A 23,258-nucleotide genomic window follows, 5' to 3' on the forward strand; every position below is an offset into this window, starting at 1 on the left:
GGTGGGAGGGTGGGTGATGGATTAACACCCTTTTATTGGTTACTATATTGATTGTTTTGGAATTAACTTTTATTCTAATATTTGCAGACTGAGGCTTAGGTTTACACCATTTTTATACTTCCATAACTAAAGGTGCCAGACTTAAACCAACACCAACGCAAGCTGTGAATGCAGTTGCATCCCATCCATCTGTACACCAGAATCACCATTAGTGTAGATTCCAGTATACCAGATCCATACACCATTTCAATTTACACTTCTCTTGTAGAAATCTGTATTCCAAATCTAAACACCCTTCGTTTTGATGTAACCTGTGTCCACTGTGTGGGAAGGATGGTACCTTTTAGTTTGTAATTTCTTGTTTGCAAAGTAAAGACTCAGTGTTGACTTAAATAGAATCAATATATAATTTTTTGAGGAAGACTAAAGGATACATGCATTTGTATCTACAGAAGTCTAATTAGGTTTGAAGAATAGTCTGCAACATGTTCACTAGGATCTTAGGAAAAGTTACCTTCTGGGCAAAGTACTGACTTTACAGATCTCATCGCTGTTTTGTGTTTTTCATCATGAATTCACATTGTCTAACCCTAGAATAATAATTCAGATTAATTTATCCTATGGAAAAAAACCCCCAACCTTATAAAACACCGCTACAGAATAAACAAATATACTCAGTATTATTTCAGATATTTCTGTTCGTTGCTCAGTGTGGTCTGGTCCAGAAGTTTGTGTCCTATTCTGTCTTTTAACTTGTTGCTAAAAATCTGTACTATAACAGTAAGAGGGATTTGACTGTGCATAGTCTGAGGGTGAAGAATTACTTTTCATAAAACACTTCTCATTGTGTAATGTGGTCAGAGAACTCATGATCCAGTTTCTGTTTCTGAATAATAGTGTTAAAACACAGCTGTCCTTGACTTAAAAATTGTCAGAAAACAGTGAGACAAGTTACTTCCTAAAAACTAGCAAAATTGTATTTAAATATGATTAGTCAAAGATCTGCTGAAAACTAATGAGTAAATATAAAAAGTTTCAACACCTATAGTTTCATTTTAAAACAGCATGAAATAAAAAGCTTCTGGATTTTATGATAAATATTCCTTCTCTTTATTCATCAAAGAAAATTCTCAGAAACCATATGCTTGACCTAGTAGATGCAATGGTTGTTTTACTGGCTTGATGGAATAAAACCTCCAGGCTTCAAAAGAGCTAGTGGTGTGGGTACTGGGGAGGGGGGATAGTTTATATAGATATATATTTTTTTAATTATTAATTAAAAAAATACCTGCACAATGTGCAGCTCGTGCCTTTTAGCTGAACTTTGGTCATCTCCTAGTGGTGTGGGTACTGGGGAGGAGGAATAGTTTATATAGATATATATTTTTTTAATTATTAATTAAAAAAATACCTGCACAATGTGCAGCTCGTGCCTTTTAGCTGAACTTTGGTCATCTCGTAAGATAGAAGCTCTGTATGGCATCTGTGTGAGTTTTTTTTGTTGTTCTCTAAATTGCTCGTCTTTGACTTCTGTAGACTGGAAACTAAATCCCAGCTATTATTATCTGTGAATGCTTATCTCTAGTTGACAGTGGAAGACAACACAGCTGGATAAATAAGAATCATGTATTCTGTGACTTCTCTTGTTTCCTAAATCTTCCTGGCCTGGTAGAAAATGCAGAGCTCTGTTAAATGAAATTTCATACTTCTTATTTGAAGGGCATGAAGATGAATCTTGTGGTGAACCTGTGAAATGACATCAGGGAGGGCTTGCCATTTTCCAAAACAAAACCTGAATATAGAGCAGAATGCAATCACTGACGTGGATATTGAAATCCAGATATATGTTAATTTAAGTCCTGAAGTACATTTCACCTATTATCCTCACTATGTAATATTGACTGTGTGGGAATAGTACTTGATTGCTGAATGTATGTTTTGAAAAATCGAAGTATAGGCTTTTGACACAAAATACAAGTTTCTCCTTCTGACAGTTTCATTAATTACAAAAGTCAGTATCAAGTGCCAAAGTACAATTTACAATATGCAATAATTACTCGTGGGTTTAGTTAGCAATAAGTTTCTTAACTGAAGTGAACCTAACTCTCTGTGAGCAGAAAAGGAAACATTAATTTACTAATGTGCTAAGTAGTAGCTTTTGAACTTGTGAAAATAGAGTTTATATTCATATGCATGGTGATTATAATGATGATGAGACTAAATAATTAACTATATATACATATATATGTGTGTGTGACTTTATGTATACCTGTTTAAGGATCAGGCTAGTGGTAGTTGGTACTATTCATCAAAACTGAGCTTTTCTTTTCATTTTGTTTTCTAGAAGAAACGAAAACAGAGTACTCAAGATGAAGATACAATCAGTATCTGCAGCCTGGATACAAGTGTGAGTAATTTTGTTTTCCTTTTTGCTGTCCCTCCCCACCCACCCCCAAACTAAAATACGGTTATTATGGGTGCTCTGAAACAAACCCGTTCATATTTTCAGCTATATTGTTTTCATACGTAGCGTGAATAACTTGTTCTGCTTATTACTAAAAATTTAAATCTGATATATTACTGCATTTCATTTTTCTGTAGTAAAACTTTTGAAGAGAAAAATAAAAAGTCAGAATTGACAGTAAAGCAGCGAATCTCTTATTAGTAAATAGTAGTAGTAAATAATTATCAGGATAAAAGGGCATTGTGAATGCAGGACTTAAAAGCAGACCTTTTATCCCATTGCATGGTTGTATGAGAGATTTTATTTCAGTTATGTCAGTGGTGGTTAATGCTGGTGTTGTGAAGCTGTGTAATGTGATATTAATACAATTGAGAGACCTGTGTGTTTCACTGCTGAAGTGATGCGCACGTCACATAGAGCTATGCTACTCTATCACACACTTCAGATGTGAAGAAGCCATCAGAAAACATTTTATATAAATTGTGCAGTTTTTAATGTGTATACTTTTCCATACAAACAGACTTTTTCTAACTTGTGAATTTTTTAATTGTTTCTGTAAGTAAAGGTGAAATATTGACTTGTCTGAGTTGGTAAAACTGGTTTTATTATTTAAAAAAAAAAAGTACTACAGTGACTGGTGTCTGCTTACTTTAAAAATGTAAGGACCAAACTCTTTCTGTTGATTTTGGTGGATGTTGAATCAAAGTATTAATGAGTGTAACTATGCAGTAAACTGCAATGCATGTTGTTTTTCCTGTAAAGTTGTTACATAAGGGTAACAACTTGCATTTATCACTTCAAATCCATGGAACTAAAATGTATGTAGGAAAATTTACCATTCTTTCTGTTCAGTGTTTGTATCATCATTTTCAGTGTTTTGTTTACAGTCAGCTGTTGAACTAGTTTTCTCTTTCTGTAGACCTCTCATGTAGTACAGACAGAAAAAGTAAGTTAAAAAATAGAGAATATAAGCTGCTTGTTTTAACAGTTTTTTATTTATTAGCAAGTGTCAAACCTAGTGCTGTGGTTTCTTTAATGATCAGATTTGATTTTTGGTTTTTGAAGTATACCTGTTCTTTGAAGAAGCAATTACATTTAAGGGTTTATCTGCCTGCATGGCTGCAGACAAATGCAAGCTCTTGTAGACGCTTCAAGTGGGCTGGGTAGAATCCAGCACCGTTTTGGAGATCATTAAGCCACAGTAGCCTGACCTTGTCTGTTAGCTAATACTTCAGTGTTAGTTAATCACATTAGACCTTACATTGGGCCCTACTTCAAAGGAACTGTTATTCCTTTAAAGGAATTTTAAAGAAATTGTTATTCTTCAGGGAAAATTCAAAATTGTTGACTATTTATTCTTGACAAATTGATAGCTTTTTAGATGCCTGACTCTGATCTGGGATGGAAAATGCTGGTTTTAACTATTTTCATGTTTCTGTAAAGAGTATGTATTTTATTCTTGTATAATGAAAACAATTATGTAAAATTCTCTTGTGTAGAAGCTGTTAGCTTCTGTAGAAATACTTGGATGAGTATAACTTCTGTTTTGGCTAATAGCTAAGGATTTAAATACTGCTTAAAAGGTACAGTTTCTGTTAATAGGTGAATTCTTAGAGGAGGGCAATCTAATGTGATCTTACCTCTGAATTTGGCCCACAGAAATACAGACAGAAAGCATAGAGCAAAATAAGGTTCGGAGTTTACTGATAAGCAATAGAATGCCCTTCATTTCCAGCTATTAAATGCTACTTAAAATTTATAAAATAATATTTCCTTGATACTGGTACAGTTTCTGTTAATAGGTGAATTCTTAGAGGAGGGCAATCTAATGTGATCTTACCTCTGAATTTGGCCCACAGAAATACAGACAGAAAGCATAGAGCAAAATAAGGTTCGGAGTTTACTGATAAGCAATAGAATGCCCTTCATTTCCAGCTATTAAATGCTACTTAAAATTTATAAAATAATATTTCCTTGATACTGCTTTTGTGCGTAACCATTATTATTGGCAAGACAAGTGAATATAAATATGAATCAGAGAAAAGATAAAGCAATTAACTAAATGTTTCTATGCTGATCTATGAGACAATGACTATTAAAACTATTGAATTTTGATTTTCATGAAAATATTTGTAAATCCCTACGTTAGATGGATCCTGTCAATAAAATGTGTGAAGGGCTGTTAAAACTATTCCCGCTGTCTTCAATGAATGACTTCACTACTTAAATTTAAATGCATACTGAAGTCTGTATTCTTAGCAAATTGTAGGTAGAGAAGGGACAAGAAAGGGAGGGAGGAAGAAGTTTGAACCTTTCCTTACGGGACTTCAGAATTACTCAGGTCAGCAGGGTGGGGAATATCCCGTGAGGATATAATAGGTAGTGGTATGCAGTGTATCTTGAAGAACGGTCTGTTTATTTAAATGGACAATTTATATAAATACTAGTTGATTTATCTTTTTTGCTTGAGGTAGCCTCAAGCCTGTCACCATTTTTTTATGTTGCCAGAAAGTACTGATTATCTTATGCTGTACAGCCAGACAGAATATACTATGTCTTGTATGACAGTTCAGGGCAAAGTTTCAAAGACACATTATAATACTACAGTTTCCTATTCAGCATGTGATACTGTGCTCTCATCACTGATGTCATGGTTTAACCCCAGTTGGCAACCAAGCACCAGACAGCTGCTCGCTCAGCCTCCCCTGCCCGCAGTGGGATGGGGGAGAGAATCGGAAGAGCAAAAGTAAGAAAACTCATGGGTTGAGATAAGAACAGTTTAACAACAACAACGTAATGAAAAGGAAAACAACAACAGAGAGAGAGAGGAACAAAACCCAGGAAAAACAAGTGATGCGACTGCTCACCACCCATCGACTGATGCCCAACCAGTCCCCGAGCAGCGATCACCTCCCCCAGGCCAACTCCCCCCAGCTTATATACTAAGCATGACGTCACATGGTATGGAATATCCCTTTGGCCAGTTTGGGCCAGCTGTCCTGGCTATGCTCCCTCCCAGCTTCTTGTGCACCTTCTCGCTTGCAGAGTATGGGAAGCTGAAAAGTCCTTGACTTAGTGTAGACACTGCTTAGCAACAACTGAAACATCAGTGTGTTATCACATTATTCTCATGCTAAATCCAAAACACAGCACTATACCAGGTACTAGGACAACTGATAATAATTGGTGTTAAGGCTAGTTTGCCTCTGGCTGTGACAGAAGACTTAAACTGTCAGGGTGACTTCCTTCGAGAGGGAAAGTGCCTTTGTTTTGGAAAATCAGTCTGGCGTGTGACCTCATAACAACACCCTCAGGTTTTTTAGCTTTAGTTAATGGTTCAAGTGTGCCCATCAAAACTTGGTGCTGTTGACATTAAAACAAGTTGGGCAGGAAGAATTATGCATTTTCTAATGACTCATGTTCCTGCCCATTAGGTTATAATCATCCTGGTAATGGACTGTCATCTTTGTGAGCCTTCTGGACATGGCAAATAAACATTTGTTTTCCTTCCACATCATATTTTGCTGATGGATAATGATAAAGACAATGCTGAGTATGCATCTAGGTTGAATACCTGCTCCTTAAGTTCTAGGTGTCTCATGTCATTAGAAAATATTAGAGGGTCTTCTAGCTGCACTGTGGAATGTTGTAGTGTGAAGGGCCAGTTGGAATCCAGCAGTCCATGGCTGAATACTTATCTGTAGAAGCATTTTGTTCTGTGTGTGTGCTTAAAAAGTACAAGAAAAGGGAGACATGCTAGAAGATGCTGTTTATATTGGGGAGGAATGTCTTTTGTCGGCTTGGGTTTTGCTCTGAGAGCGCCATAATTGACATTCCAAACAATTAGAGATTTTGTTACAGAGCAGAGAGTTGGCTGTATTTTGTTCTCATGTTTGTGAAGGCAAATTTCAAAAAGAAGGCAAATTTCAAAAAGAATCGGTTCGCACCTCACAGAAACCAGCTGTGGGTGGTGGTAGGCAAAATCACCTTTCCTTACTGTGTTGCTCTCCACTATTCATATACTTACGCAAAAAAAAAAAAAACAAATTGGGGGGGGGGGGGGAAGGTTGGGGGGGGGGGAGGAAGAGAAGTATCTAGAATAATCAGAAGTTCGGAAAAGTTTCCATGTAAGAAACAATCAATATACTGAAACTTATATAAACTGAAATCAAATATACTGGGGGAAAAAATGGTGGGTGGTTAGTTCTATGAAATATGATCAGTATAAGGTTGTTCATTCTCTTGTGATTAAGGGCACAAAATGAAACTCTTTGTAGATTCATACAAAACCAAAAGGGATACTTCTTCACCTAGCATGCAGAATTCTGGCACAGGGTGTTCTGGATACCAGAGGTTTGCAGGAGTTCAAAAAGCGGATTGGACAAATTCATGGAAGAAAAATCCATCGAGCTATTAGATGGAGTGAAACCGTCCGTCTGAATAAATCTTACAACTTGCATACTTCTGGAGTCTGGGAGAGTAAGCTACATGTGTATCACTAGGTGTTCACTCTGCTTTCACACACTTCCCTGGACAGCTGTTCTTTACCATAGCTAGAGATGTGGTACTGGCCTCAGAGACCCATCCTTAGCCTGAGTCATAGCCACTCTGAGATGACTTTAATTAGCCCAATACACTACCTTTTTTCTTCCAAGCAATGACAATTTTGAAATGACATAGTGAGGGCCCTACACTTAGTTGGAGCCTTTGGGTTGTGGCATGATGTAAATAACCAAATGTTCAGGTTCCTTTGTCTAGCAGCTCTCTATAAGTCTTTGAAAGATGTGCCAATTTGTTTATATGTATATCCTCAATGAAAGCATTTACTTTCCAAGGCAGTGGCTAAGAATATCAAAATTTGAATGCATGTGTTCCCTATTATTAATTTAGATTCTTACTGGGATAATTATATATTATTAAATTTTTACAGATAATAGATCTCTCAGGCTCTGTAATAAAATTGGTTTTATTAAATAGCGTATACATTTAGCAAATAAGCATGTTAGACTTTCCTGTGCAGCATACTTCCTGGTTTACATAACTCGGTGAATGACTCCCGTTCAGTTCTTCCAGCTCGCTTAGCTGCTGATGTAAGGAAACGCTGTCAGTCGCATGCTGCAGTCGCTGCTTCACAGGCATCACCTCAGGGATATGCCTCTTCTTTGTACTTGCCAACGGAAAGATCTGGCCATCTTTTACTCTGTCTAAAGTTTCCAATTTGTGTGAATGCATCTGTTCATCACCTTTGTCCAGGAGAGAGTGGGGATGGGAAAGAAAGAGTATTAACTATTTAAAGACTGGAGTTGCTTCATACCTTGGAAAGCAACATACGTTTGGGTCTCCTGCCAATTTACATCATCTGTCTACAATCTTTATGTAAAAATAGATTTAATTTTTTTTTTATGACTGACCATTGCCAGACACACCTGTCTTTTCCAGGGGAATCAGTCATAAAGACAGAATTTCCTTTCACAGGAAATGCTGGTTGGAGCTTTGCTGACTCAGGACAAGGACTGGTAACCTAAGCATGTTAAATGATCCTTTGTATTTGTTCAGTGATCTGGACTGGTATTGATGCTTCAGGAGTTGATAAACTGGCTTATTGAACTGACTGTTTGGTCTTGGCTCATTTTATTGCCAGCTTAAAGAAGTGGATTTGTAAATCCCCTCAATGTCAAATAGTTTGTGATAACTTGTGACAGATGAGGCCAGCAGGCTGTGATGGCTGAGTGCATGAATATACGAGGCCACTGCAGTCTGAAGTCTGTATTTGAATGAAAATGCACATATTATCCAACATGCTTTTGTCCATGTTGGCCTCCACTGGAAGGTTTATTTTGTATTCAGTCTATACGGTTAATTCAGCCTATAGTGTGTTTCATGCTTGTGCTTTTAAAATGGTGATATATTCTAGAGTGATTTGCATATGCATATTGATTTACAGACATTATGTAATTAATATGGCTTACACAAACTTTAGATTTTATAGATGTCCTTTTATACCTTGGAGAGTTGGGACAGGCAAACTGATACAGCTTTAAAGATCATAGAGAGCGAAGTACCTTTTTGTGTTTAAAACACCCTCCTAGAGCTCTACAATTCTGTGTATTCCTCCTTGTGCAGACACTATGTCTCTCCTTACTTAAATTCTGAGCTGCTTCCAGATTTTTTCTGCCTGTGCTTTCACTCCTTGTTGCTGCTGCCACTTTTGGTCTTTTCTGATACCCAGACTTTGAAATGTGGGTCTTCAGTCTGTGCAACCTTTTCCTGAACCTGGTGGAGTGCTGGAGGAGTACAAGGGTTTGTGCTCCTCAGTCAGGGTCAGGTAGCCGGTTCTTTCGCTATGCTCTGTACCTTTCGTGGAAACAGGGTATCCATTTAGTTTCTGTAGGCCAAGTGCTCTTTGGGAATTCTGGACTGTTACATATAGTTAGTGTATCATGCTGAGCAAAGTGGTGATGGACACTGTTATCTGGAGATTTTTAGGTAGAGCACTCAGCAAGGTAGTTAAAAGCAATGTATTTTTAATGGCCATTGCAAAAGGGGTAACTGCAAAGTAGTTGGAATCTTGCAGTAGTGATAGATGATACCATGTGCCTCATGAGTCTCAAGTAACTCAGGAGGTATCCAGAGCAAAAAGCTGGTAAAACCTAATAGAAAACTTGCACTTTTCAGAATAAAATTACACTTATTTAAGCAAAATCCTGTTCAGAAGAAGAAACAGGGTGATGGTGTGCAGTTCTTCTCTGCAATCAGTTGTATGCAAAATTTGTTGTAAACTCATGGAAGTTGCTTTTGTTTTCTTGTTATATCGAGGAGAAGGAACATAAAACAAATACATGATGAACTAGACAAGTAAAACATTTTCATAAAGAAGGTAAAATTCCATATGCAAAGCTTCAGAAGAGTTATTTATTTTGGTTATATAGAACAGTTGTTGTTACTCAAAATAAAACTCTTCCAAATGGTCATTTATTAGTGCATTCTGAACTGGAGAAGTCTTACAGGTCCTCTGTCTACTTGAAAGTTAAAATACACCCCAATATAAAATACAAAAAGGTACCCAGACTTAAGCTACATTTGCATACGCTACATCAGAGTTCATTAATTTTTATTGCTTTTAGTGCTGAGTGAACATTTGTTATGTATTTGAGAGTCAATATAACTGAAACGTCCTTTGACCTAATTAAACTTAATTATAAACTCAATAATACTTGATTGCCTAAGGTATGGCGAGCTAGCTTTGAAAAGCTTAGAGAGGATTACTTCTACATCAGCTTATCAGAGTTGAGATAATTAAAATATATATTGTATCTGGGTCTTTTTATTTCTATAAACTCTGGTCTGTTGCATGTTCATAGTATGAAAGGCCTTCTGCTTGCCCAGTAAGATGTATACAATATGTTTGAATTATGCATGACTTTTTAATATTGCTCTATCTCATAGGCGGTCAGTGCTCCATCTGGATTCAGACTTTATAATAAAGTGCTGTTCTTAATCCATTATTAATCCATCATATGATTGTTATAGACTAGACACTGTCTGCTGTTGGGTATTTGGAATAGCGTAAAGTCATTTATCTTAAGGCTATGTTTTGTTATTCTCTTGCTATTTCTCATTAAACAAGGCCTACAAGTGCTCTATTGGAAAAATGTATAAACTGCTGGTTATGCTGCTTTCTCCCCCCCCATTCTGGAATGATCTCAAACTTTCTGTGTAGTGTTGCAATACAATTACTCTTTATTTACGTGAACAGCTTCTCAGAATTTGGCTAATTGTTCCAGTAAGTCTCACAGATTTTTCTGGTGAAGATAGCAAATGTGTGATGAAGTTGGACATCTTCAGTACAAATCTGTCTATACAAATATGCCAAATCCTTTGGAAACATGGACCAAACTGTCTTAGAACATACTTGTGCAACTGGGAACTGAGTAAGAAAATGGTCTCTTGTGTGAATTCACCCAGTTCCTAGAAATTAAAGCTGATCTATAGATACCTTAAATGAAGTATGGTTGTTAAAACCAACTTTCTTTAAGGTTTAACTCAAGCTATAACAATATCTTACTGTGAGTCACTAGCATCTGTTTGTCTGCTCCTATTTAAATTCATGTACAAGACATAATTGGAATACAACATCCTTTCCTACAGTACAGAGAATCCACTGACCTCAGGGAAATTGTTCCCTTTTATTTTTTTTTTCTTTTCAGAAATTGGACATGGAAGAAAAAATACTGTAACTAATTAACATATATGGCAAATTCAGTACAACTCTGCCTGTATGCAAGACTATTAAGCGATCCTGTATGTATTAGGGGTTCCAAAAGCATTTTTTTCTTGATGTGCAGTGTTCAGATTGTCTTAGTAGTTCTAATGTGCTACTTATTTCATATAAAATGAGGTTTGTTTACAGACAAAAAAGAAAGGGTATCTGAGTAAAGCATTCCTGTTGTTTAAGTGGGGTCTGTAACTGAAAAATGACTGAAAAATTGGGATCAGTGAAGGAAAATGCAGTTTAGGGAGGTAGGCTACAGTCATGTTGTCTTTGGCAAACTAATAAAGCTTTAGGAAAACAAATAATATTGCCAGTGGGTCTCTAACTTTATATTTTATAGAAAAGGAATACTGTACATGAATAAGCAATGTTTATCTTTGGCAACTAATAAAGCTTTAGGAAAACAAATAATATTGCCAGTGGGTCTCTAACTTTATATAGAAAAGGAATACTGTACATGAATAAGCAATGTTTATAATATTCATTTTTATAGTTAAGTTAAAAATAAATTTATATACTTAATATTGGGGCACAGAGACTTTCAGACGTTATTTAAATGGAGTTTATATAGAAGGTATAAATAAAATCTGCAAATTATTTTTTTTTCAGGGAAACACAAATTGCTTATGTCTGCATTAACACACAGATATCTATCAGTGTCTGTACTTGGTCTTTTAAGGTTGGTGCTTTGGTGGTAGGATTCATCTTGTCTACCTTTTGGCAGCTATAACTACAAGTTAGTTATCTAAATTTCCTTTATACTTTTGAGATTTGGATCTTGTTTTGACAAGAACATGTAAGAGAGATCAGCTGAATCTTGCCTTGATACTGTCTGTGAAATGTGTTTTGTGGCAAAGGGAAGATAGTACAGAAGAGACTGGAAGGAAAATACAGGTACAGGCTTTAGGGAGGTTGTTGGGACATGTATGCCTTGTGCAAGAATGCATAAACTGGTGTGCTTCTGAGCTCATGGTACAGCTGCAGGACTTTTTGCATCCTTTCCTAGCATTCCCTTTTCTAGTTCTTTTTCTCTTCTCCTTCAGCTTATTGGCATGGATGCCCTTTTGAATAGAATAGAACAGACTATTTCAGTTGGAAGGGACCTACAACGATATTTAGTCCAACTGCCTGACCAATTCAGTGCTGACCAAGTTAAAGCATATTATTAAGGGCATTGTCCAAATGCCTCTTAAACACTGACAGGCATGGGGCATTGACTGCCTCTCTAGGAACCTGTTCCAGTGTTTGACCACCCTCTCGGTAAAGAAATGCTTCCTAATGTCCATCCTAAACCTCCCCTGGCACAGCTTTGAACCATTCCCACACATCCTATGGCTGGATACCAGGGAGAAGAGCTCAGCACCTCCCTCTCCACTTCCCCTCCTCAGGAAGCTGCAGTGAGGTTGCCCGTCAGTCTCCCTTTCTCCAAACTGGACAAGCCCAAAGTCCTTAGCTGCTCCTCAGAGGACATTCCTTCCAGCTCTTTCACCAGCTTTGTTGCCCTCCTCTGGACGCATTCCAGTACCTGAACATCCTTCTTAAATTGTGGGGCCGAGAACTGCACACAGTACTCAAGGTGAGGCTGCACCAATGTTAAATACAGCAGGATAATCACCTCTTTTGACCACGTGCTGGGCTGCTCTCCAGCTACTCCTCTCCCAATACCACTGTATCTATGGTTTCAATGCTGCTGTACTGACCACAGCTAATAATGGTGGAATCGATCTAGTTGAACACTTGTCTAGTCCTGCTCCACAGATCAATAAGTAATAGGCAGAGTTACTGAAACCATGTGCAAAATAAGGGAAGACCTTAAGGGGGTTTCCTTTGTCAAAGTATGTAAGCCTTTAGTTTGGCTGACTTGAGTGTTTGAATAGTCTCATTGAAATAACTGCTGGAAGTCAGAGGAGCTACTTAAATACTTGAAGATAGGTAAGCGTGTTCAAGTGTGCTTCACTGAATTGCAGTATGATCTGTAAAATTTAAATTCCATGCATCTTGTAAAATCTTTGAAAGATTAGAAGATGCATTATTAAGAGATGTATCTTTTGAAGAGATACATCTGAACAAAAGGAAGCATGTCCACTTGCTATTTACGATCTTGATTAAAAAAGGCAGAGTTAGACTAAACAAGTTATTGTACTGTTAAGACATGTAACAGTAGAGGAAAAAGCGGTAACACAAATTCCAGAGCTAAGGATGATTGATATGTGCATAAGCATACAATAAACAGTAAAAACAAAATAGAAATGCCTAGTTGAAAACAAAAAAAGATAAATTCAATTTATTTGTATGCCTTTTCCTCTGCTTGGAGATTCTTTCTTTGTGCAATTCTTGGCATTCTGCAATCTTTGAGGGGGAAATAAAGAAAGATTTTGTGGGGAACTCATTGGTTCCTAGAAAGTGATTTTTCTTCTAATGCTTTTTTCTTTTTTTCTGATGAGGCATGCTCAGTATTATGTTCCTAAGCTGAAAATACGCATAACTGTGGAGCAAGACAGACATTGTGAAACCCCTTACAGGAATCCAGGGATGCTTTTCAGATATTGCAAAGCTATCATTTATACTTTTGCCATCTGTTTTAGTTGTTGATCAAATCTTAAATTGTGATAAAGTCTTGGGAGCTGTGGAGGACTCGTAGTACAAAACTGGAAACAGATTGTACCAGTTCTTAGATTTAGTGTGTTTTGGTGAGATTAACCATGATCATGCAAATTTTTTCTTTCCTTGATTGTAACCACAGAAAAGAAGAAAATGAACTAAGGTTTTGCCTCCAAATCAGAAATGTTTCATCCAAAAGATCCATTCAGTCTGTATGCTTTGCTCCAAACCGCAGCAAATTACCTGACTGAAAAATATGAGACAAAAGAGAATTTATCTTCAAGAAATACAAAGAAATTGTTATTTTTATGACATCTGCACATAACACTCTATTTATCTCTCTGATTCAGTCAAAAGTAGTATACATAAGTCTGTGTTATGTTGAAAATAATTATTTTGGATAGTAATAGTAGTATATGTTAGGTTCAGTTCAGTCTGGCTGCGTGGTTTTTGACTGAGGGTCCTAAATGAGCCTTCCAACTTGTACTCTGAAGTAGCATATTACACTACTTGTGGCAGGTACTTATAAGCCCTCTTGGCCACATCTCCATAAACTGCAGTCCAGCACTTCTTACGCTACAGCAGCGTATTTTGTGTATGGTATACTAAAAGTGAGTTTTTGATTAATTTCCTTTAATATCTTTTCTATCCTACGTTGTCTTTAGAATAGTGACTTTATAGGCAGATGGTGGTTAGCAGTGCAGTGTTTTCCACTTACTACACTGCAATGAGATATGAACAGTAATTTGATAAATCAAATGTTATTTTCTTGAATGATGCTGTTTTTCTTTATGATATTCCTCCATAATGGAAAATAGCAATTGAAGTTTGAATTCAGTTTCAATTACTTTTGGGTTACGGAACCAGACTTGGCGTATACTTATTTTCAACATGGCAAAATCGGGAGCGTTTGTGAACAGAAATGTTATTGACAGCTATGAAGTTGGATATCCATTAAGAAATGGGTGTGGTGATTGGCTTGATGAAGATTTACAAAGGAGATGTAGTTACATTTTCATAATGAAATTGAATCAAGAAACAAGAGTTACTATAGTTTGGCTGGTTTATTTGGAGGTCAAAATAAAAACTGATATTAGTTCTATAGTGATAAATATTATATAATCCAATACTTTTTCTAAAATCAAATTTTATACATCATCACTGGTAACCATATTTTATATTGAATCTATAATATGGACCATGCAGACAGAATTTTTAAGAAAAAATGAAGGATCTGTGTAAACAATGTGCTGGGTGTGCCCTTTAGTCAGAGAATTGAGTTTTTCCAAGTTGTGTTATATTTTTTATTAAAACAGTCTACCTATAATTATTCCATTGAGGAGGGAAAGGATGGCCCATTCGTCTTCAAATAACTGCTGGGAGTGTTTGAAATTGTGACATAGTCCAGTGTTTACTGAAGTCTCGAGTGGAAGTCAGGTCAGGATTTCATTGAATTAGCATGGCTGTATATTTTAAAGTCCATAAACTTCTGTAATGCCAGATACATTTTGGCTATGCCTCTAGAAGTGACCAACCATAACAGGAAATTAAGTTTGTACATAAATACACTGGTATGCCTCTGTAATACCGTAGGGTTAGGATAGGCCTCATGAGGGCATTTGTCCCATCCATCTCTCTCGGTGGTTGAATTAAATGATAATTAAGTTATTCATTACAGATATTTCTGCAAGTTTTTTTAGAAGCCTCTGCTGCTTCTGCAGGCAATCTAGTCTAGAGCTTCTCTGTGTCTGTTGTTAACAAGATTTTCCAAGTCACAAACCAGTTGAAGACACTGCCTTATACTGTACATGATAGTTCAGATCAATGTAAGACTATAAAATCCACTGAACGGATATGGACAGGGAATCCTATACTACACTTTTCACTGTAGCCAGAACCTACTGATAAGCAAAGTTATTGCAGATGATGCCTTTTGCTTTACAAGAGTTAAAGTTGATAATTTTAATGAAGTAAAATGCAGCAATAGTTGATCTTTTTCATTGGGCAAATCAGAGGAGGTACTCTTTGTTTCAGCAAAAGAGAAGAAAAAGTAATTTTATCAGTATGTTGGCCTGATTTTCATTAAATACTAGATTATATCTGCCTGTATCTTCTGAAGAAACTTGTTGTACTAGGTTGTCTTTGGGGTTTTTTTGTGTTGGTTTTTTTTTAACTGGCTGCATTTTAGCCGGAAAATCATTATCAAATAACTCCTTGAGCAAGAACTTAGCAACAAGAAAAACAAAGACGAGCCTCATAACTATAAATCTTACCAGTATTTTGTCAGTAGTAGTATTACTGTACAAAATTTTCCTTTAGATACTTTCTACTTTTGGCTGGTAAGAGTAGGTTGGAAAAAAAAGATAAAGTTTCACACAGGTATTTGAGGTTACGTGGTCTACTTGGCTTGTATTTATTCCAGCATGAGCCTTAAGTTTTCTGTGTAACCTTCAGTGAACCATCCGACCTCTCTCTTGATCAGATTCTTATCTGCAAAATACAAATAATGATGCTTGCTTGTTTTCCTAAGCTGCTTTGTGACGAAAGTGCAAACATTTCTAGAGGAGTGTTCTGCATTGCCATTGCCAATGACTACAATTGGAAGGGGTATATACCAGTGCAGGCTGTTAACCAAGGTCACTTCAGTGCAGAATAGTGTAGGAAGACATAAGCAGGTGAGTACACGCCAGAGGGACGGGATGCCATCCAGAGGGACCTGGACAAGCTCGAGAAGTGGGCCCCTGTGAACCTCATGAGGTTCAACAAGGCCAAGTGCAAGGTCCTGCACCTGGGTCGGTGCAACCCCCAGTATCACTACAGGCTGGGGGATGAAGGGATTGAGAGCAGCCCTGCCGGGGAGGACTTGGGGGTACTGGTGGATGAAAAGCTGGACATGAGCCAGCAACGTGCGCTCGCAGCCCAGGAGGCCAATCGTATCCTGGGCTGCATCAGCAAATGTTTGGAATTTACTGCCATGCAGGCTGACTGTTTATTTTAATAGGTAGCTTGGCTTTTCCAAGGTTGTTGTAGGGGGGAATCCAAATTAAAGCCCTAATTCATGAGAACATCAATGATTAGAACAATAAAGCAGGTTCCCGAACAGAATATGCAGAACAGCAGTTCTAACTGGGTTGAGGGTCAGTAGGTACTGGCACTTATAAAAGGGCAGGGCCTGTTGCGACAGGACAAGGGGGAATGGCTTTAAACTAAAGGGGGTTAGATTTAGACTAGATATAAGGAAGACATTTTTTACACTGAGGGTGGTGAAACACTGGCCCAGGTTGCCCAGCGAGATGGTGGATGCCCCATCCCTGGAAATATTCAAGGTCAGGTTGGACGGGGCTCTGAGCACCTGATCTAGTTGAAGATGTCCCTGCCGATGGCAGGGGGGTTGGACTAGATGACCTTTAGAGGTCCCTTCCAACCCAAACTATTCTATGATTTTATGAATCTTAAAGTTTATTGTGACAGAGAAGTGTAACATGATTTTTCATAAAAGTTTCACTAGTTTTCTCTGGGGGCATCTTTCAATGCCATGGTAATCTTAGAATATTATCTCTGCATAGCAGTGATTTCCTAATTCATTTGGTAGCCCTTAGGTCCCCTTATCTCCTGGGGAAGTTTTTTTTTTTATTATTATTTCTACCATTCCTTTATTACTGTAGCTATGCAATCTGGACAGCTGAAGGATATTTGCTTACAGCGGCTGACTCACTTTGTTATGCAACTGCACCCTGTTTCCTACGCTGTGGTGTAAAGCAGCAAGGAGGGGGAAAAGCCCCCAGCAAATAGAAGCCCAACAAGTGTTTGGAAATGCTCTAAGAGTATTTTACAAAAATAATATGTTATTGTTTACAAGTGTGTGAATGTGTTTCTCAATAGAATATTAGTGTGTCAGATCTACTGATGAACAAAAATGCAGAAAAAAGAGAATTAAAACTCACAGAGCAATACGCTTGGTGGTTAAGCTATAATCACTAACATACAGGAGGCTGAGCAAGATAATTTAGTCACTTTTAGACCTACAGGCAATATAACGCACATAGCATTAAAGGACCCTACAAGTCTGCCTTACAAAAATTACATTTTAAGATTAGACTTGAGAATTTTCAGGTTTATTCTGAGTGCTGGTCTGTCATAAAATCATCCTGCTGGAATGAGGACAGAACAGCTCCAGTGGTAACTTCTGAGATCTTTACAGTTATTTGAACTTGTTAATTTAGATAACTAACAATAGAATATTGGTTTTTTTAGAAAAAACAATAACTTTTCTGTGAACCTGCAAGGTTCATACAGGTAGTCTTCATTCACTCAATTCTAAATTTGCAGGGTCAAATCCAAATCTGTGGCTATATTTGGAGGATTGTTTCATTTACTTCCTCTATACTGTCTCCTGTCTTATCTACTAAATCAGTCATTAGTTGGATTAAAAGGTCTATTCTTTTAATTGATCTGTTAATTCTTAAGGCAATGGTTGTATAACAACCTAGCTGATATATTTCCCCACTGTTCTCAAGGAAACTAATACTGCAAGGATTTGACTGTGTCTTAGGAAATGCTGAGACTTTCAGCTGCTATTTTTGTACATAGAATATATTATTTAAACTGTATATATTTGCATTGTACTGGTGAGAGAGGTTGCCCTTTGAGTTTTGTTTGCCCCAAGAGCTTAATCCCTTCATGGAGGAGGGATTCGCTTGATTTATCTCGGTAATCTGGCTACTTTAGTGAACATCTGATAGAATTGGAAACTGAACTGCAGTCGTTTTAAAGCTCTCCTTCCCAGAATGCAAGCAGTTTAGCTGCCAAAGGTGTTCCTTTGCACTGTTTAGAACTGTATGCTAATTTTTTTTAAAAGATGCTTAGGTAGTGATGGATGCATATATCTGCATAGGATTGTCAAAGGTGCTGAAGCATTTAATTTCTAAACTTGACTGTAGGTAACTTAATACATTTAAATATTTGCTGCTGTGTGCTTAATGGTTCTACTCAATTTTAACTCACTGTGAGAATGTAATTGACTTTTGATTTGATTTTCTAAAAATGTAATTTAGAAGATGGCAATATTCCACTAGTCTGTTTTTTCTTTAGCATGTTGATTAAAAACACTTTATGAATTTTTATGTATTTCCTCATAAAACTGTTACAATTTGAGATTTTTTCTTTCCAAATTACCTTACTGTACTTTACTATGTTTGTAAAGAAATGGGAGTTTGTCATCCTTATGTGTTTAGAACAGTTGATTTTAATATGTAGGGCACGAACTTGATGTTGTAGCATATTATAGCATAAGTGACTTATCTACTTGATAAAGTAGAATAAAATATTAAGCTGGTGTTTTGAATATTAAGTTTATTCTATACCAGCTGCGTATTACTGAAAAGTTGAGGCAATTTCTAATGGTTTAGTTTTACTATTACGTGGATAAATAACTGATTATTAAAGCTTTTAAGAATTCATGTTACATAAAACAAGAATGTGTTCCTACTGGTGTAACTGTAAGCTATGTAGATACCCTGGTATTTACAAATTAATTACAAGCCATAGCATTACTAGAATTACAATTTACCTGTTTAAGCATGAAGTTCTATGATTTTGCTTTTCTGTGTTATAAGCTAGTTCTTCAATGAAATGTAAAAACTGGCTATGTGTTATTTGGCCTTTTTTGAATACAAAATCTTTCAAGAGATCTCATTCACTTATCTTAGTTTTGAATTATGGGACATGCAAATGAAAATGTGTGATAGTTGAGGCTTAATTATATAACCTTGGTAAAGAGTTTTGGTGATCTTTGCGTAGCTGTTACTCTTCTGTAAACATTAGTGAAGAGCTTTGAAAGTAAATGAGATTAATTGCAGACTTCCAGAAGTGCAATAATTAACGAAGCAAATGCAAGCCCTTAGCTGGGGGGGGAGAAGCTGGCAGTAAATTTCTTCTTCCTGTGAAGTTAATGGAATTTCTTCCAGGAATCTTTGATTTCGGCCAAAGAATAGGGACCCTGATTTTGTGAAAATATTAACAAAGCCAAGTTGCAAGTTTTAATAGGTATATGCTCTTATTTATTACTGGGAGATATCTTTGTATCAGATCTGTCAGCATCTAAATCAGGTATTTTTGTCTAATGTGTATCTATTGTTGGGTCTAAAAGGTGATCAGTGATGAGTACGTGATGGGATGTAAACAGGATGGGACTTCAGAAGGGGCAAACTGTGCGACTAGATTTATCATGAGAGCAGAAGCATTCTTTGAGAGTCTGCACTAGTGTTTGTTATACCTATTAGCTATTTACCATTAAGTAAAGTTCTGAAAGTACTTACAGGTAGTACAGAGTAGTTGGATGAAGTTTTTATCTCTTTTATGAAAGCTCCATCATTGCTTCTTAATTAAGCCGAATCAGTCAATTCTGGGGCATAAAGCTGAGAGTTGTCTGAGCATTGTTGTATTGCTGTATATGTTGTTGTATATGTTGTTGTATATGTTATATTATGTTATTTATGCGTTGTGTTATTTCTGAGAGTTGTTTTCATATTCTGTTGTTTCTTGCTTATATCTGAAGCATGTTAATTGTGCTCCTTTTGTGACTTTTTTTTCTTTTGTACCATTACTTCTTAGAATAGCACAGTGACTTCCTGTGCACTCTGTGAAATTTGCTCTGAATTCAAGCAGCTTGTGTATTTTGATGTTTGAAGACATTTTTGTTGTTAGAGTAGAACCTCTTGCCAGGATAAGCAGCTTTTTATGCTCTTTTCTGCTCACATGAAATTTTTCATAGTTTATAGATAATGAATTTGCTGCCCACGTATATGTGGAATTGGCCAAAGAACGGATGTGGAGGCTGGGTTTGTGCCTATCTGGAGTTACGAGACTATTTGTGGTTATGGCACACATTTCTCATATGAACTTCATGTATCACTTACCCGTTCTGTGGCTTGTCTTCACTGGTTAGAAAATGCTGATGAGCTTATTTTTCCTTAGTGATGGTGAGAAAATTAATTCATCAAATTTAAGGGACTATACAAAATGTTATTAAAATGGAAACTATTATTCTGTTATTCTTTTATTATGTGATGGAGCTTGCTTTGCTTGCAGAATTTCAGGACCTGCTGTGGTTGAGATAGTCTTTTGATGTAAGATGCATAGCTGTGAAAGAAGCAAATCAAAAGCAGTCCCACGAAGTACTTCAGTACAAATTTGTTAAAATCAGTTTACTGCATGAAGTCAATGCAATGCTGTTCCATTATGTAGTAAGAAGAAAAAAAAAGGGGGGGTGAGGGGGAAGGATAAGAGCCATTGTGGCGTGGCTGAGATAACAGTCAATACTGATCTCTGTCTGCCAGGACATTTTCTAGCCAGTACCTGCATCAGATTCTCACTTGATTTTTCTGCATACAGGCTTTAAAATGTCATGTTAAATGGGCACTTTATTTTATATTTACAGAAGTTCCAAAATACACTAACTGGACAAAGAGACAGCTGAGGATAATATGACCTTTGTTGCCATTGGTCATCCATCGTTCTTCTAACTTGTATTTTTAAATTGAGTGATAACTTTTTTTTTTTTTTTTGCATCTTGGGTCATGAATGGGATTAGATGCGTAACTGGCAGCATTTGCCTAACTCCTCAGGAAGTTAAGATGTTATGCCTCAGGAAAAATAATTTTCCCCATGGCTTCCTGGGAGGGAGACATTTCTTTTGTTTTTTTTTTCTGTCTCTGGGAATAGGAAGAAATAATGTTCCCTTCCATTAAATAAGATGCCTTGTTTCCAAAATAATTTCTTTAGTAGCAATAGTATAGCTATAGTGTGATTATTACTGTTGTCATCTGTCTTTTAGTGGTCTTTATTTACATTAGCAGAAAACATAAATAGTGTCAACATATTAATACTTTTTCATCCATTAGTTAAGCAATGATGTATCTCTTGCTAGATACACTTGCGCACATTTGTCACTTTTAGTGCTCTGTAGAAATAACTTCCTCTTTTTGGTGTTCACTGTTTTAAGTAGGCTAAAAACCCTCTACAAATGAGAGATACAGATGAGGACATCTTAAAAAGCAGTTCTTAACATTAAACAGACCACAGAGTTTTAAATATACGAGTGCTGGATGGATGTAAACCTCTCATACTCTAGTTTCCTCTTAGTGACCTTAGTTTAAGAAGCAAAGAATTGGTGCATTCAGCAGCGTTTAGGTTTTTTTCTTTTAATCTGGTGTGTCATTCCAAAGTGCAAACCTATATGCAAGTGAGAAAGGAAGGGTTGATAGAGCTTTGTAAAACAGTTCCTGTGGTATATGTAGGTACTGCTACAGAGGTAATGAAGCTATGCCATATTTTATTATAGCTTGCATAACTTCCCACATCTTAAAAGTAACTCAAAAAAAGCAAGTTAAAATTGTCCATTGGGTAAAGAAGTAGGAAATGGAAGTGGGAAGAAATCGTTAATGGCAACATTCATCTTTCTTCTGTTGAAGGATTGTCAGAAAAGCTAAAATGTTACAGCTCTTCCATGTGGAAGGTTCTGTATGGAAAACGTAGGTCTTATCCTTGGGGATTATAAAAGCTAATGAAGGAACCATTTATTGTTCTCAGGTTACTGTCATTTCCTAATACGGAAAAGGTTTGAGCCAGCCAAGCTTGCACTTGTGATTTTTGGAGTGGCATCACCTGAAAAATACTTGAATGGCTTCCTTCTCCTTAATAGAATTATTATTAATAACTACTTGAAGTGGTGTGTATATATAGCAAAACTGAATCAATGATGACTCTGTGAAGCTCTAAATCAGTGCAAGTTCCACTGTAAGCAGCAGTCAGTGACACTCTTAGGTTCTGGTACCTATTTATGTGATGTAGCTATAAATTTACAGAAGTGATTTGTGCTGATTTTTTTTTTTTTTTTTTTAACGTACATCATTTGTGAAGGAATTATCTTGCTGCTTTGCAGATACTCTGTAAGAGCAGTTAAGGCAAAACCCAACCCTGTGTTTTTACTGAAGAAGCATTTTTTAGATATTTCTCACAAAGAATCTCTCTGAATCTTGACTGAGTTGCTTAATGAAGTGCTGTCCATTACCAAAAGTTGACTGAGGAGAAGTAATAATGGTTAAAAAAGACAAGATAGTAGACATACTTTGCTCATAAGCTTTTATTTAAGTATGCAATCTGTTTAGAAGTATACTTAAGGGCTCCCAGACAGAGAGGCATAGGGGACCCAGGCCAGATTAGGAAAATAGGAGTTGTTAGGATACTGTTCATGATGGACATCTCGTTAGGCTGCTGCTAAGGTAAACCTTCTACTGAGGTTTTTAGGAAGAAAAAACAGTCAGACTTGTGGAATAGAAGATACAGAATCAGGAACTCCCAAATTCTAAAATTTATTCCAGGTATGACTTCCATCCTGAACTCTCTTGCATCATTTTTCACCTGGTTTGAAATTCTCCTTGCTGAAGTAGGAGGCATGCTTTATTGCTTTACAGGAATAGTATAAGAAATTTGTAGGGTATTTTGAAGAGGCGAATTATTTTGGTAGAGGTGTTTGCTCAGAACTTTAGAAGGGAAGCTTCATTCAAGAGAAACAATCCAAAACATACAGCAGAGATTCTCTAACATTTACTGAGAATAAAAAAAAAAGGGGGGGGGGGGGGCTTGCGTTGATACTCTTTCAGGATACTAAAACTATTCTTACAAGATCTGCTGTTACTTAACAACAAAAAGAAATGGGAGGAAGTGCTCCAAAAATAACTGGGCATTTTTTTAGTCCATACCCCTCCAAAGATTGTTCTTTACAATACAGCAGTTAAATATCTGGCCTCATCTCTAGGATCTCTGGTGGCTTGTGCTGAACACTAAGAGCTGATCAAGAAGAAGGGTTACAGAAATGACATTCCTGTCATGAGTCAGTGAGTACGTGGAACTGACGGCATT

The 23,258-nt window shown here is 36.7% G+C and overlaps 1 protein-coding gene across 1 annotated transcript in view; it reads left to right on the forward strand.

Annotated features, from left to right (window-relative positions):
* ARHGEF3 (Rho guanine nucleotide exchange factor 3) overlaps positions 1-23,258 on the forward strand; it is a 131,401-nt gene that overhangs the window by 59,414 nt on the left and 48,729 nt on the right. The window contains exon 3 of the mRNA XM_019473450.1: positions 2,345-2,407. Coding sequence (XP_019328995.1) covers positions 2,345-2,407 — 63 coding nt within the window. The remainder of the gene's footprint in view (positions 1-2,344; positions 2,408-23,258) is intronic.

This window comes from Aptenodytes forsteri, unplaced genomic scaffold (assembly GCF_000699145.1).
Source record: "Aptenodytes forsteri isolate BGI_AS27 unplaced genomic scaffold, ASM69914v1 Scaffold53, whole genome shotgun sequence".
Lineage (NCBI taxonomy): Eukaryota > Metazoa > Chordata > Aves > Sphenisciformes > Spheniscidae > Aptenodytes > Aptenodytes forsteri.